Source organism: Sapajus apella, unplaced genomic scaffold (genome assembly GCF_009761245.1).
Source record: "Sapajus apella isolate SASKATOON/1434 unplaced genomic scaffold, GSC_monkey_1.0 scaffold2, whole genome shotgun sequence".
Taxonomy (NCBI): domain Eukaryota; kingdom Metazoa; phylum Chordata; class Mammalia; order Primates; family Cebidae; genus Sapajus; species Sapajus apella.
In genome coordinates this window covers 10,589,197-10,601,940 of record NW_022436942.1, presented here as the reverse complement: position 1 = coordinate 10,601,940, position 12,744 = coordinate 10,589,197, and the positions used below count along the sequence as shown (strand labels likewise).

The 12,744-nt window shown below is 41.5% G+C and overlaps 1 protein-coding gene across 1 annotated transcript in view; it reads left to right on the top strand.

Moving 5' to 3' along the window:
• The window catches only part of HELB (DNA helicase B), a 36,395-nt gene extending 29,660 nt beyond the window's left edge, over nucleotides 1–6,735 (top strand). Inside the window, exons 12-13 of the mRNA XM_032286778.1 lie at nucleotides 2–223; nucleotides 6,548–6,735. Coding sequence (XP_032142669.1) covers nucleotides 2–223; nucleotides 6,548–6,649 — 324 coding nt within the window. The 3' untranslated portion in view covers nucleotides 6,650–6,735. The remainder of the gene's footprint in view (nucleotide 1; nucleotides 224–6,547) is intronic.
• Nucleotides 6,736–12,744: the final 6,009 nt, after the last annotated feature.

Here is a 12,744-nt window from a genome sequence, read left to right as displayed (position 1 = left end):
ACCGTCAGCATCTCTACTCCCTGTAGTCACAGACCACACTGTGACAAATGATGTCACCTGGAGTGAGGCCTCTTCACTTGATGAGAGGACACTCACCTTTGCTGAAAGATGGCAATTTTCTTCACCTGACGGAGAGGATACAGATGATGATTTATCAAAATCGAGAGCATCCAAAAGGACCTGTGGCTTGAATGATGATGAAAGTCCAAACAAAATTCGTATGGTAGGAGTGATGTTTACATGTGCCCAAGTTTTATTTAAATATTGCTAACTTCAGTGTGCTTATAAATGACTGTGTGCTTTTATTAGTGTTGCATTGTGCTGTTGGCTTTAAAAGGAACTGTTTGTCTCATTTCTGTCAAATTTCCCTTATCTCACTGTCTCATCTCCCCTTAATTTCCTTACTCCTTTTTCTGTCCCAGCCTCTAACTAAAGACATCTCCCAAAGCTCAGTTCTTTTTTACTTTGGGAAATGACTCATTCTCAGTTTCAGCCATCTCTCTGGCACCAGTGATTCGGCTGATGAAATTTTGAATGTAGTAACATTCCAGGCATCAGTAGTGCGAGATAAGAAAGTGACAGTTCTTACTCTCACACTGATTGTCATGGTGGAGACAGCCAGCTATGTCAGTAATGTGGTGATTCGCTGAGTGCTCTGGCACTGAGGAGGAGTTAATGAACCAACTGCCTAAGCTGTGTCTTTGTTCCCAGAGAATGACTTTGTGGAACCACAGCCCAGCATCTTACTGTCTCTTCTAGTTTTCCTGTTTCCATCACCATCTTCCTAGTTACATGGCTTAAAATCTTAGAATCACCATGAACTCGGCTTGCTTTCACTCTACTCTCTTCTTGGATGACTGGTGACCTGGCTGCCCTCCCCTTTCTTATTCTTATTCTCATAATGCAGCAGTTCCCCACTTTTCTGTGGTTCTACTTTCCACAGTTTCAGTTACCCATAGTCAGCTGTGGTCCAAAAATATTAAATGGAAAATTCCACACACAAAAAAATTTGTCAATTTTGATTTGCATGCCGTTCTGGGCAGTGTGATGAAATCTCACACCACCTCATTCCATGACTCCTCCCTTTGTCCAGTGTGTTCACACTGTGGACACTCCCCACCCATTAGTCACTTGCCACCATCTTAGTTATTGGAGTGACTGTCTCAGTATTGCAGTGTTTGTATCAAGTCACCCTTATTTTGCTTAATTGCTTTATTTTGTACGTTACTGTTGCTAATCTTTTACTGTTACTGATTTATAAATTAACCTTTATTATAGGTATGCATGTATAGGAAAACCCAACACATTTGGGTCTGGTACTATCCAAGGCTTCAGGTGTCCGCTAAGATTCACTCCTTTGTTCAAAAGCTTCAGTGGCTCCCAAGTCCCTACAACATAAATTCTAGGCTATTTAGCTTGGCATTTGAGACCTTTCTCAGTTTGATTCCAGTTTTCTCGACATCATTTCATTTCCCAGTATTCTTTTTCTGCTTTTGTCAAGCTAGTATCTTCAGCTCACTAAAATGAATCAAACACTTTCATCTTCCTTTTGACTCTTGCTGTGTCACTCATCTTGAATGCCCTTTTCTGTCTCTTCTCATTCAGCATTTGAAAAAAAAAAAACATTTAGCAAAAAATTCGAAAAATAAACACCTGCCAGTCACTGGTGTTTATTTAACATCTAAATGTTAGGGAGGAAAGCACACCAGTTCCTGGCTTCGTGGATATTGCAGTCCAGCATAAGCAATAAATACAAGAGAAAATCAAATTTCAGATCAAGAGTCTATGAAAATGAAAAACAAGGCAATGACATAGGGAATGGCAGCGGGTACGGCGGGCAGGAGGTGCTATTTTGACCAGGTCATGCCTCCCTAAAAAGGTGACATGTGAGCTGAGCACTGAATGTTACCAAGGACCCAGCAGGGTGGCCTCTGAGGATGTAGATAATGTAAAGCCTGGAAAGGGAAGGATTTTATTCAAAGAGGAAGGCAGGTTGGCTGGGCCCAGTGGCTCATGCCTGTAATCCCAGCACTTTGGGAGGCCGAGCCAGGTGGATCACCTGAGGTCAGGATTACCTGAGGTTAGGAGTTCGAGACCAGCCTGGCCAACATGGTCAATCCCCGTCTCTACTAAAAATGCAAAAAATTAGCTGGATGTGGTGGTAGGCACTTATAATCCCAGCTACTCAGGAGGCTGAGGCGGGAGAACTGCTTAAACCTGGGGGCAGAGGTTGCAGTGAGCCAAGATCGTGCCTTTGCACTCCAGCTGGGCAGCAAGAGTGAAACTCCATCTCAAAACAACAACAACAACAAACAGAGGAAGGCAGGCGAATGTGGCTAGTGAGCCAGGAAGAGGGTGCAGGTGCTGGTGTTGGAGAGATGGGCAGGGCCACGGGAAGGAGTTGGGATTTTATTCTGCTTGCATTGGGAATTCATTGGACGGCTGGAAGCAGTGGTGTGATATCATCTAATGTCTGTTTAAACATAGGCCCAGCCAGGCATAGTGGCTCATACCTGTAATTCCAGCACTTTGGAATGAGAGGATTGCCTGAGCCCAGGAGTTTGAGACCAGCCTGGGTAATATGGTGAACTCCCATCTCTACTAAAAATAGAAAAGTTAGCTGGGCATGTTAGCATGCACCTATAGTCCCAGCTACTCAGGAGGCTGATGTGGGAGGATCACTTAAGCCTGAGAGGTTGAGGCTGCTGTGAGCTGTGATTGCACCACTGTACTCCAGCCTGGGGAACAGAGCAAGAGCCTGTCTGAAAAACAAAAACAAAACCACAACCCTTCTGGGTGTGGTGGCTCACACTTTAAATTCAAACACTTTCGGGAGCCAGGCAGGAGGATTGCTTGAGCCCAGGAGTTTGAGACCAACCTGGGCAATATAGTGAGACTCCATCTCTACAAAAATAGTAAAAAATTAGCTGAACGTGGTAGCACGTATCTGTAGTCCCAGCTACTCGGGAAGCTAAGATAGGAAGATTGCTTCATCCCAGGAGTTCCAGTCTCCGGTGAGCTGTGATTGTGACATCCCATTCCAGCATGGATGACAGACCACGATCCTGTCTCAAAAAAAAAAAGGAAAAGTAAGGCCAGGTGTGGTGGCTCACACCTGTAATCTTAGCACTTTGGGAGGCCAGGGCAGGCAGATAACTTGAGCCCAGGAGTTTAAGACCAGCCTGGGCAACACGACAAAACCTCATCCCTACCAGAAATGCAAAAGTAATTAGCTGGGGGTGGTAGCAGGTACCTGTTGTCTTAGCTACTCAGAAGACTGAGGTGGGAGGATCACCTGACCCCAGGAGGTCGAGGCTGTGGTGAGCCGTGATGGTACCCTGCACTCCAGCCTGGGCGACAGAATGAGACCCTGTCTCAAAAACAAACAATCCCTCTGGCTCCCGTGGAGAGGGAGCTGTGGAAAGTGAAAGGGAAGCGAAGGGACCAGTAGGAGGTCATCCTGGGGAGAGCCTAGTAAAAGAGCAGGGTTGGTGATCGGTGTTTGGAGTCTGGATGGTTTGCTGATTAGATGTGATGAGGTAAAGGAAAGTAATCCAGGATGATTCCTGGATTTCTGGCCAAAGCAGTTTGGAGAATAGCAGTGCCGTTTCCTGAGATGGGAAAGATGTGAGAACTCTTTTCGGGAAAGGAAGCATTCTCTTGTGGCATGCTGTTGTTTAAGGTGCTAATTGGAAATGTACATGGACTTGTTGAATGAGTCAGTGGTTGGTAGAGGAGTTTAGAGCCTCAGCAGGGAGTAGGGTAGCAAAGGTCCACGTGGGAGTCATTGGCATGTAGTGACATTGAAATGACTAGTTGAGTTAATTTCAGGAGAGGCTGCAGATAGAGGAGAAGGCCTGATGACAGAAATCTGGGGTATTCCCAGCTTTTAGAGATCCTGCAGAGGAGGAGGAACTAAAAAGGAGTGTGAGTGTGATAGAAGGAAAACCAGGGTTGTGGGGAGGGGACAAAAGGCTGATCTGAGGGGCCTGGTGAGAAAATGGGAGCCGAAAAGGTGGAGTAAGCAGTGGAGGCAGGTTTTGAAGAGGGCTGCTGAAAAAAGCAAAAGATGATTGTATCTGAATAGAGGACTGTGGTCAAGGAAAACTGTATTGGTTTGTTGACTTTGGATGGGTATATAAAGGCATGTTAGTGTGCTGCTAGAATGGTCCAATGGAGAATGAGAAATTCATGATTCAGAGAGAGAGGTTAATTGCAGAATTGGAGTCCTGAAGTGGGTAAGATGGGAAAAACCAAGAGAATAAGTAGAGGGGTTGCCCTGAGACAGGATGAGGGACAGAGGACCCTTCTTCCATTGCAACCAGAAGGAATGGGTGTAGTACGTTGTTAGGTATATATAGCAGAGGGAAGATAAAGTAATTCAAAGCTGATCACCTCGTCCCATCCTCTCTCTCTTATTATTAGAATCCAGCTTAGTTTCTGTGTTGTTCCTGAAGGCTTGTCTTTCTCTGAACTCCTGTAAGAGGGCAGCACACCTTTTCTGTACTGCACTTGCAGTAAACTTGTTTGACTCTGTAAATAAAGCTTCTTGAGGACAGTGTATCACTTTTGATCTGCTAGAACCTTTGGTACCAGCTGATAACATGGTAATGCCTCAAAAATAGTGATCAAAATATGAGTCATGAATATATGGTGATGAAACTTTAAAAAAAAATCAGACCTTCTGAGTATTGTTCTTTCAGGTTGTACTGAAAGTCATACTTTTATTCTTGTAGTGCCCCCCTTTACTTTGACAATTCCTTTTGGAATCACTTTTAAGGCAGTAAAAGATCCTTCTGAAGGTTTATAAGGGAAGCAAACTTCTATTGAGACCTATTCTGGGTTTAGGAATAACCCAATGGCATTTGTTTTCTGGTATTACGAGTTAGAGGATCCAATATGGGTAATGGATTTTGTGTTAAAAAAAAAAAGTGGGATTATAAGTCATTTCCAAATGTAGTTCCAACAGAAGCGTAAGAATTGCTTTAATACCAAGTCTGGCAGCAGACTTGTTTGGTTGAATCTTTAAGTTTCCAAGGCTTAAAGGTAAAAAGGGGCCACAGAAGGAACTCAGGGGAGAAAGTGCTGGTGTCACTTGCCAGAACCAGGCTGAGTTGTAAGCGGGGAATACTTATATCCTCCGTCCCCAAATGGATATGGCACAGGGAAAAGGTTCTCTAAGAGTCAGTTTGACACAGGGCACAGTGTGTAGAGTCCTGGCACATTAGAAGACTGCAGGTGAAGAACAGCATGGCTGGAGCACAGGGTGCAGTGAGAGGATGGGCTGCAGACAGGAAAAGGCAGGAGGATGGACACGGGGTCTTCTGAAGAAGTCATACATTCTTCTGATTACAATGGAGAACAGTAGAAGCATTTTAAGTGCCCTGTGAATTGAAATTTACGAAGGTGATGTTGACTGAGGTTTAGTGGATGATGATGGTTAGGGAAAGAGTAGGGAATGACTTCCCAGCTAAAAGATTATTTCATTGGCCTGGATAAAATGAGGAGGCTCTAATGTTAGGTAGTAGCAGTGGGGATGGAGAAGAGATGCTAAGGATAGAGCTGATGGGACTTACTGATCAGTTGGATATAGGTGGGGTTGGGTCTGAGGATCACTCCTAAGCTTCGGCCCAGGCATACAGGTGGGTGGATCCAGGCACCATGAACCAGATTGATAAAACAGGCTGAGGGATAGGTTTTGTGGGAAAAGTGATTAAAGTGGACGTAGTCAAGGGTGCAGGGGGAAATTCCCTTTTTTTCCCCTCTCTTGGAGAGTAGAATCCCTACTGATTCTATGTTCCATTCTGTACCCCAGATCAACTCTTTGATGGAATTTCCATCTCAGGAAAACATCTTTTTCTGAAATTAAACCTGCCATCTCTTGCAGAGGTCCTGGAATAAGACTTTTGACATGAGCAGAAAAGAGAGGCAATTCCAAAGAAAGACCTTTTTCCTAAAATTGAGTTGTGCTTACTTTTCTCATTTTTCTGTGGTGGTGAAACTTCATCATGACCACACTGGCCCACTGACTTCTGCCTCAGAAGCATCAATAACACGAAGAATATGACTGTGTCATTGCAGTGTTTCATCTTACACATGCAGAGCTGGCTTCATGGGCAGGCAGTGTGGGCAGTCCTCCAGGACTCTGGGCTTAGAAGGGCCCCACACTTTAAAATAAAAAGTGTTCTGTAATCACCATCTTAAAATTCTTAAGTTTGAACAAGGGGCCATCATTTTAATTTTGAACTGGGCTGCTATGTAGTGGGCCCCGTCTACACCTTTAGAAGTTAGACACACCTACTTATTTAGTACATAGTCACTTCTAGATGCCAGACCCAGAGCTGGGTGCTGGAGATACCACAAAGCATTATGAGCAAAGCAGATGTGATCCTACAAGGAGCTGACAGCCAATTGCTTTGGTTGCTCAAGTCTTTCAAGAGTTGGGAAAAGTGTATTATTTCTTCTCAAGCAGAGGGAATAGAAGTACATAGGGTAGACTGACTATATTTTTACAAAATTAACTTTATTATTTTAATTGTTTTAACAGGTGGGAGAATCTCCACAAGTGTCTTCCAGACTTCAGAATTTGAGACTGAATAATTTAATTCCCAGGCAACTTTTCAAGCCCGCAGATCATCAAGAAACTTAGTTTTATTTCAAATTGCTCAAAGTAACTATATTTTTCTATTCAAGACACGATGAACATTGTCGCTTCAAAGTATCAAGATGAAAAAAGAAGCCTATAACTGGAGTTTTAAGGTATTTGTGTTAGCAAATGTTTTAAATCCATTTAATCAAAGAAAATATTAATGATTTCAGCATTTGTCATCATGAGAACTGGTAGCACGGGACATAAGTGAAGAGATTAGATATTTTACATACATATATATTTTTATAAAATTATGTATATTAGGCAAGGTGTGGTGGCTCACACCTGTAATCCCAGCATTTTGGGAGGCCAGGGCAAGTGGATCACCTGAGGTCAAGAGTTGGAGACCAGCCTGACCCACATGGTGAAACCACATTTCTACTAAAAATGCAAAAATTAGCTAGGCATGGTGGTACACGCCTGCAATCCTAGCTACTCAGGAGGCTGAGGCAGGAAAATCACTTGAACCCCAGCGGAGGAGTTTGCAGTGAGCAGAGATCGCACCACTGCACTCCAGCCTGGGCAACAGAGTGAGACTCTGTCTCAAAAAAAAAAAACAAATTATGTACATTAAAACGTGCTTTATTTTTAGGATAATGCTGTAGTAACTTTGATGATCATTGTGTGTTATCTTTGCCAATGGGTTGAAGCAGTGGCAAAGAAAAGCTGTAATTGCATCTGTTGATATTATTGACACACCTCTCAGGATGTTGTAATGTGGTCATTTTACAAAGCAACTGCTCACTCCATCACCGCTGCATGGGACCCAGCATGCCTGGGACTTTTCCTTGGAAATGCTTTTTGAGTTGGGAGTACATTGTTTTGAATATGTTCCACTTAGGAATTTTTTTTTGCCTCTCAGAATGATTTGATTTTTAAATTTTTATGTATGTTAAATGGTAAAAGAAAAAGTCAAGAAGAAAAATGTAACTGTTAGCTCATTTATGCCTAGTGTTCCATTACTGGAACACTAAACATGGAGTTATTTATATCCTACTGCTCACGGTCATTGCCAAGGTCTGACTGCAAAAATTCAAAAAAATTGCCACCTCAGGCATAAATGGTTAATAGCTTTATTGAGATATAATTCACATATATTTCACCCATTTTAAGTTTACAGTTTGGCAGCTTTTAGTATATTCACCAAATTGGACAACTATTATAATCAATTTTAGAACTTTTTTTTTTAAATAATAGAGATGAGGTCTCACTATGTTGCCCAGGTTGGTCTCAAACTCCTGAGCTCGTGATCCTCCCACCTTGGCCTCCTAAAGTGTTAGGATTGTAAGTGTGAGCCAGCATGCCCAGCCTGGAACATTTTTATATCCCCCCAAAAATCTCACACTCCTTAACAGTAATCCCCTGACTTCCCCCATCCCTAGGTAACCTGATCTATCTAGTCCCAATAGACTTGCCTATTCCAGACATGTGGTTCTTTGTTCCTGACTTATTTGACTAGCATAATGTTTTCACACTCCATTCATGTTGTACCAGTAATGTGTCAATGCTTTGTCTCTTTTATTGCCAAATAATATCCCAGTGTATGGATACAGAACATTGAATTTATCCATTCATCAGTTGATGGACATTTATTTGGGTGATTTTCCAATTTTTGGCTATTAGGAAATGCTGGTGTGAACATCCGTGTATAAGTTTTTATGTGGACATATGCTTTCCCTTCTTTTGGGTATGTAACTAGGAGTAGAATTGATGGGTCATATGGTAACTCTATGTTTAACATTTGAGGCACTGCCATACTTTTTCCAAACCAGCTGCACCAATTTATATTCTCACCAGCAGTGTATGAGAGTTCCAGTTGCTCCCTGTTCTCTCCAACGTTTGTTATCATCTGACTTCTTGATTATAACCATCCTAGTGGGTATGAAGTGGTACTTCATTGTGGTTTTGATTTGCATTTTTCTTATGGCTAATGATATTAAATGGCTTTCATGTGTGTATTGACCATTTATCCTCTGGAGAAATGTATATTCAGATATTTTGCACACTTTTAAGTTGGATTTTTTTTTTTTTATCACTGAAATCTGTGAGGGCTCTCCAGAGGGACGGAACCAATAGGATATATATGGATATAAGAGGGAATGTATTAGTGTCTTAGTCAAAGTTCCCTAGAGGGATAGAACTAATAGGACACACACACACGCACACATGTGTGCGTGTGTGTGTGTATATACGTGTGTGTGTGTGTGTGTGTGTGTGTGTGTGTGTGTGTGTGTATGATTAAGTATTAACTTACACAATCACAAGGTCCCACAATAGGATGTCTGAAGCCTGAGGAGCAAGGAGAGCCTGTCTGAGTCTCAAAAGTAAAGAACCTGGAATCCGATGTTTGAGGGCAGGAAGCATGCAACATGAGAGAAAGATGTAGGCTGGGAGGCTAGGCCAGTTTCACCTTTTCACGTTTCTTTGTCTGCTTTATATTTGCTGGCAGCTGATTAAATTGTGCCCACCAGATTAAGGATGGGTCTGCCTTCCCCAGCCCACTAACTCAAATGTTAATCTCCTTTGGCAACACCCTCACAGACACACCCAGGATCAATACTTTGCATTCTTCAACAAGTTGACACTCAGTATTAACCATCACAATTAGACAGAATTGGCTCACATGATTGGAAAGCAGAGTCCCATGATAGGCCATCTGCAAGCTGGGGAAGGAGAGAAGTCCTGGTAGCATGGCTCAGTCCAAGTTTAAAAGCCTCAAAACCAGGGACACTGACAGTGCTCCCCTCAGTCTGAGGCCAAAGGTCTGAGAGCCCCTGGGAGGCCACTGGTGCAAGTCCCAGAGTCCAAATGTGGAAAAACCTGGAGTCTGGTGTCCAAGAGCAGGAGAAGAGGAAGTCAAGCATTCTGCACAGCACAGGAAAAAAGAGAGGGAGCAGACTCAGCAAGCACGCTGCTTATCACCCTTCGTCCACCTGCTGTGTTCTAGCCTCGCCGGCAGCCAACTGAATGGTGCCCACCCACACTGAGGTAGGTGTTCCTCTCGCAGTCCACTGACTCAATTATCAATCTCCTCCAGCAACATCCTCACAGACACACCTGGGAACAGTGCTTCATCGGCCGTCCAGGTGTCCCTCAATCTAGTTAAGTTGACACCTAATATTAACCATCACATAATATAAGAATTCCTTATATTTTCAACATATAAGTACATTATCAGAAACATAATTTGCAAAATTTTTCGCCCATTCTGTGAATTTTAATTATCTTGATGGTATCTGATAAGGTTTGGATCTGTGTCCCCACCCAAATGTCATCTCAAATTGTAATCCCCACGTGTTGAGGAAGGGACCTGGTGGGATGTGATTCATGGGGATGGTTTCCTCCATGCTGTTCTGGTGATAGTGAGTTCTCATGAGAGCTGATGGTTTTAAAGTATGACACTCCTACCCCGCTTCTCCTGCCACCTTGTAAAGAAACTGCTTGCTTCTCCTTTATCTTTTGCCATGATTGTGGTTTCCTGAGGCCTGCCCAGCCATGCGGAACTGTAAGTCCACTAAACCTATTTTCTTTATAAATTACTCAGTAGCTCTTTATAGTAGTGTGAAAATGGACAAATAAGTGTCCTTTAAGGTGCAGGTTTTAAATTCTGATGATGACCAGTGTATCTTTTTTTGTTGTTGCTGCTGCTTGTGCTTTTGGTGTTATATCCAAGAAACCATTGCCTATCCAAAGTCATGATGATTTACTACAAATTTTTCTTCTAATAATTTAAAAGTTTTGGCTCTTACACTTATATCTTTGATTCACTTTTAGTTAATTTTTGTATATGGTATGACGTAGGGATCCCACTTTATTTTTTTGGCATGTGACAATTCAATTGCTCAGCTCCATTTATTGAAGAGATTATTCTTTCCCCATAGAATTGTCTGGGTACCCTTGTGAAAAATTAGTTGACTATAAATGTGAGGGTTTATTTATGGATTTTCAGTTATATTCAATTGATTCATATTGATTCATGTATCTTTTTTTTTTTTTTTTTTTTTTTTTTGAGATGGAGTCTCACTGTCACCCAGGCTGGAGTGCAATGGTGCACTCCGCCTCCTGAGCTCAAGCAATTCTTACACTTCAGCCTCCTGAGTAGCTGGGATTACAGGTGCCCACCACCACCACGCCCAGCTAATTTTTTGTATTTTTAGTCGAGATGGGGTTTCACTACATTGGCCAGACTGGTCTCGAACTCCTGACCTCAGGTAATCCACCTACCTTGGTCTCCCAAAGTGCTGGGATTACAGGCATGAGCCACTGCACCCGGCCCATGCATCTATCCTAATGCCAGCACCCTTATTGTCTTTATTATTGTAACTTTGTAGAAAGTTTTGAAATTAAGAAGTGTGAGTCCTTCAACTTTATTCTTCTTTTTTAAGTTCGTTTTGGCTATTATAGGTCCTTACAGTTCCTTATAAATTTTAGGATCTGCTTGTCAGTTTCTGCAAAGAAGTAAACTGGGATTTTGTTGAGGGGTGTCTTAAACCTACAGATTTTGGAACTATTGCCATTTAACAGTATTAAATCTTGTGATTCATGAACACAGATGTCATTCCATTTATTTAGGAAAGACAGGCTGGAGTGCAGTGGTGGAGTCATAGCTCACTGCAGCCCCTACCTCCTGGGCTCAAGCAGTCCTCGCACCTCAACCCCACTTGTAGCTGGGACTGCAGGCCTACACCATCTCACCTGGCTAATTTTTATATTTTTTGCATGTGGGGTTCACCATGTTGCCCAGGCTCATCTTGCACTCCTGGACTCAGGTGATCTTCCCACCTCAATCTCCTGAAGTGCTGGGATTACAGGTGTGAGCCACCATGCTTGGTTCTTCTTTAATTCTTTGTAGTTTTCAGAGTATAAGTTTTTATATTTCTTTTATTAAATTTACAATGCTTTTTGTTAAATTTATTTCAAAGTATTTTATTCTTTTTGATCCTATTGTAAACAGAATTATTTTCTTAATTTATTTTGGTTTGTTACTGATACTACATAGAAATGCAGTTGATTTTTATATGTTGATCTTGTATCTTCCAACCTTGCTCAACTTGTTAGGTTACAGTAGGTTTTTAGTGGATTCCTTAGGATTTTCTGTATAAGAGATCATATCATCTGCAAATAGAGATGCCTTTAGTTCTTCCTTTTTAATCTGTAGGCCTTTAATTTCATTTTCTTGGTAAATGCCCTGGTTAGAACCTCTAGTACACTGTTGAATAGAAGTGGCAAGAGTGAATATCCTTGTCTTGTCATATTAGGGAGAAAGCATTAAATCTTCCACCATTAACTGTGTTTGCTGTAAATCTTTCTTTGAAGTCCTTTATTGAGATGAAGAAATTCTCTTTTGTTCCTAGGTTGTTGTGTATGAAGCGATGTTGAATTTCATCGAATCCTTTCTCTGTATTGAGTTTTGTCGTTTATTGTACTGGTGCAGTGTGGTAATTTCTGGATGTTAAACCAATCTTGCATCCTTGGAGTAAATCTCACTTGGTTATAGTATACAGTCCTTTTGTGTGCTGCTGGATACGGCTTGCTGGTTTTTGTTGGGTACTTTTGCATCTATATTTATGAAAGATATTGGTCTGTAGTTTTTTTTCTTGTGATGCTTTTGTTTGGTTTTGGTATCAGAGTAGTAGTGACCACATAGAATGAGCTGAGAAGTGTTCCCTTCTCTTCTATTTTGGAAGAATTTGTGAAGAATTGGTGTTAATTCTTCTTTTAATTAATCTGGCCCTGGGCTTTTCTTTGTGGGAAGTTTTAAAGTTACTAATTAAATCTCTTGTTATAGATATATCTAGATTTTCTATTTCTTCTTGAGTCAGTTTTGACAGTTTTTCTCTAGAAATTTGCCCATTTATGTTTTTTAAATTTTCTGACATACAGTTGATCATAGTATTTCTTTATGGTTTTTAACATTTCTATAAGGTTGGTAGCAAAGCCTATGTTTCATTCCCGATTTTAATAATTCGAGTCTCTTTTTTTCTTGTTTAGCTAAAAGTTTATGAATTTTGATCTTTTTAAAAGGACTAACTTTTGCTTTCATTGATTTTCTCTACTTTCTGTTCTCTATTTTTTTTTTTTTTTTTTTTTTTTTT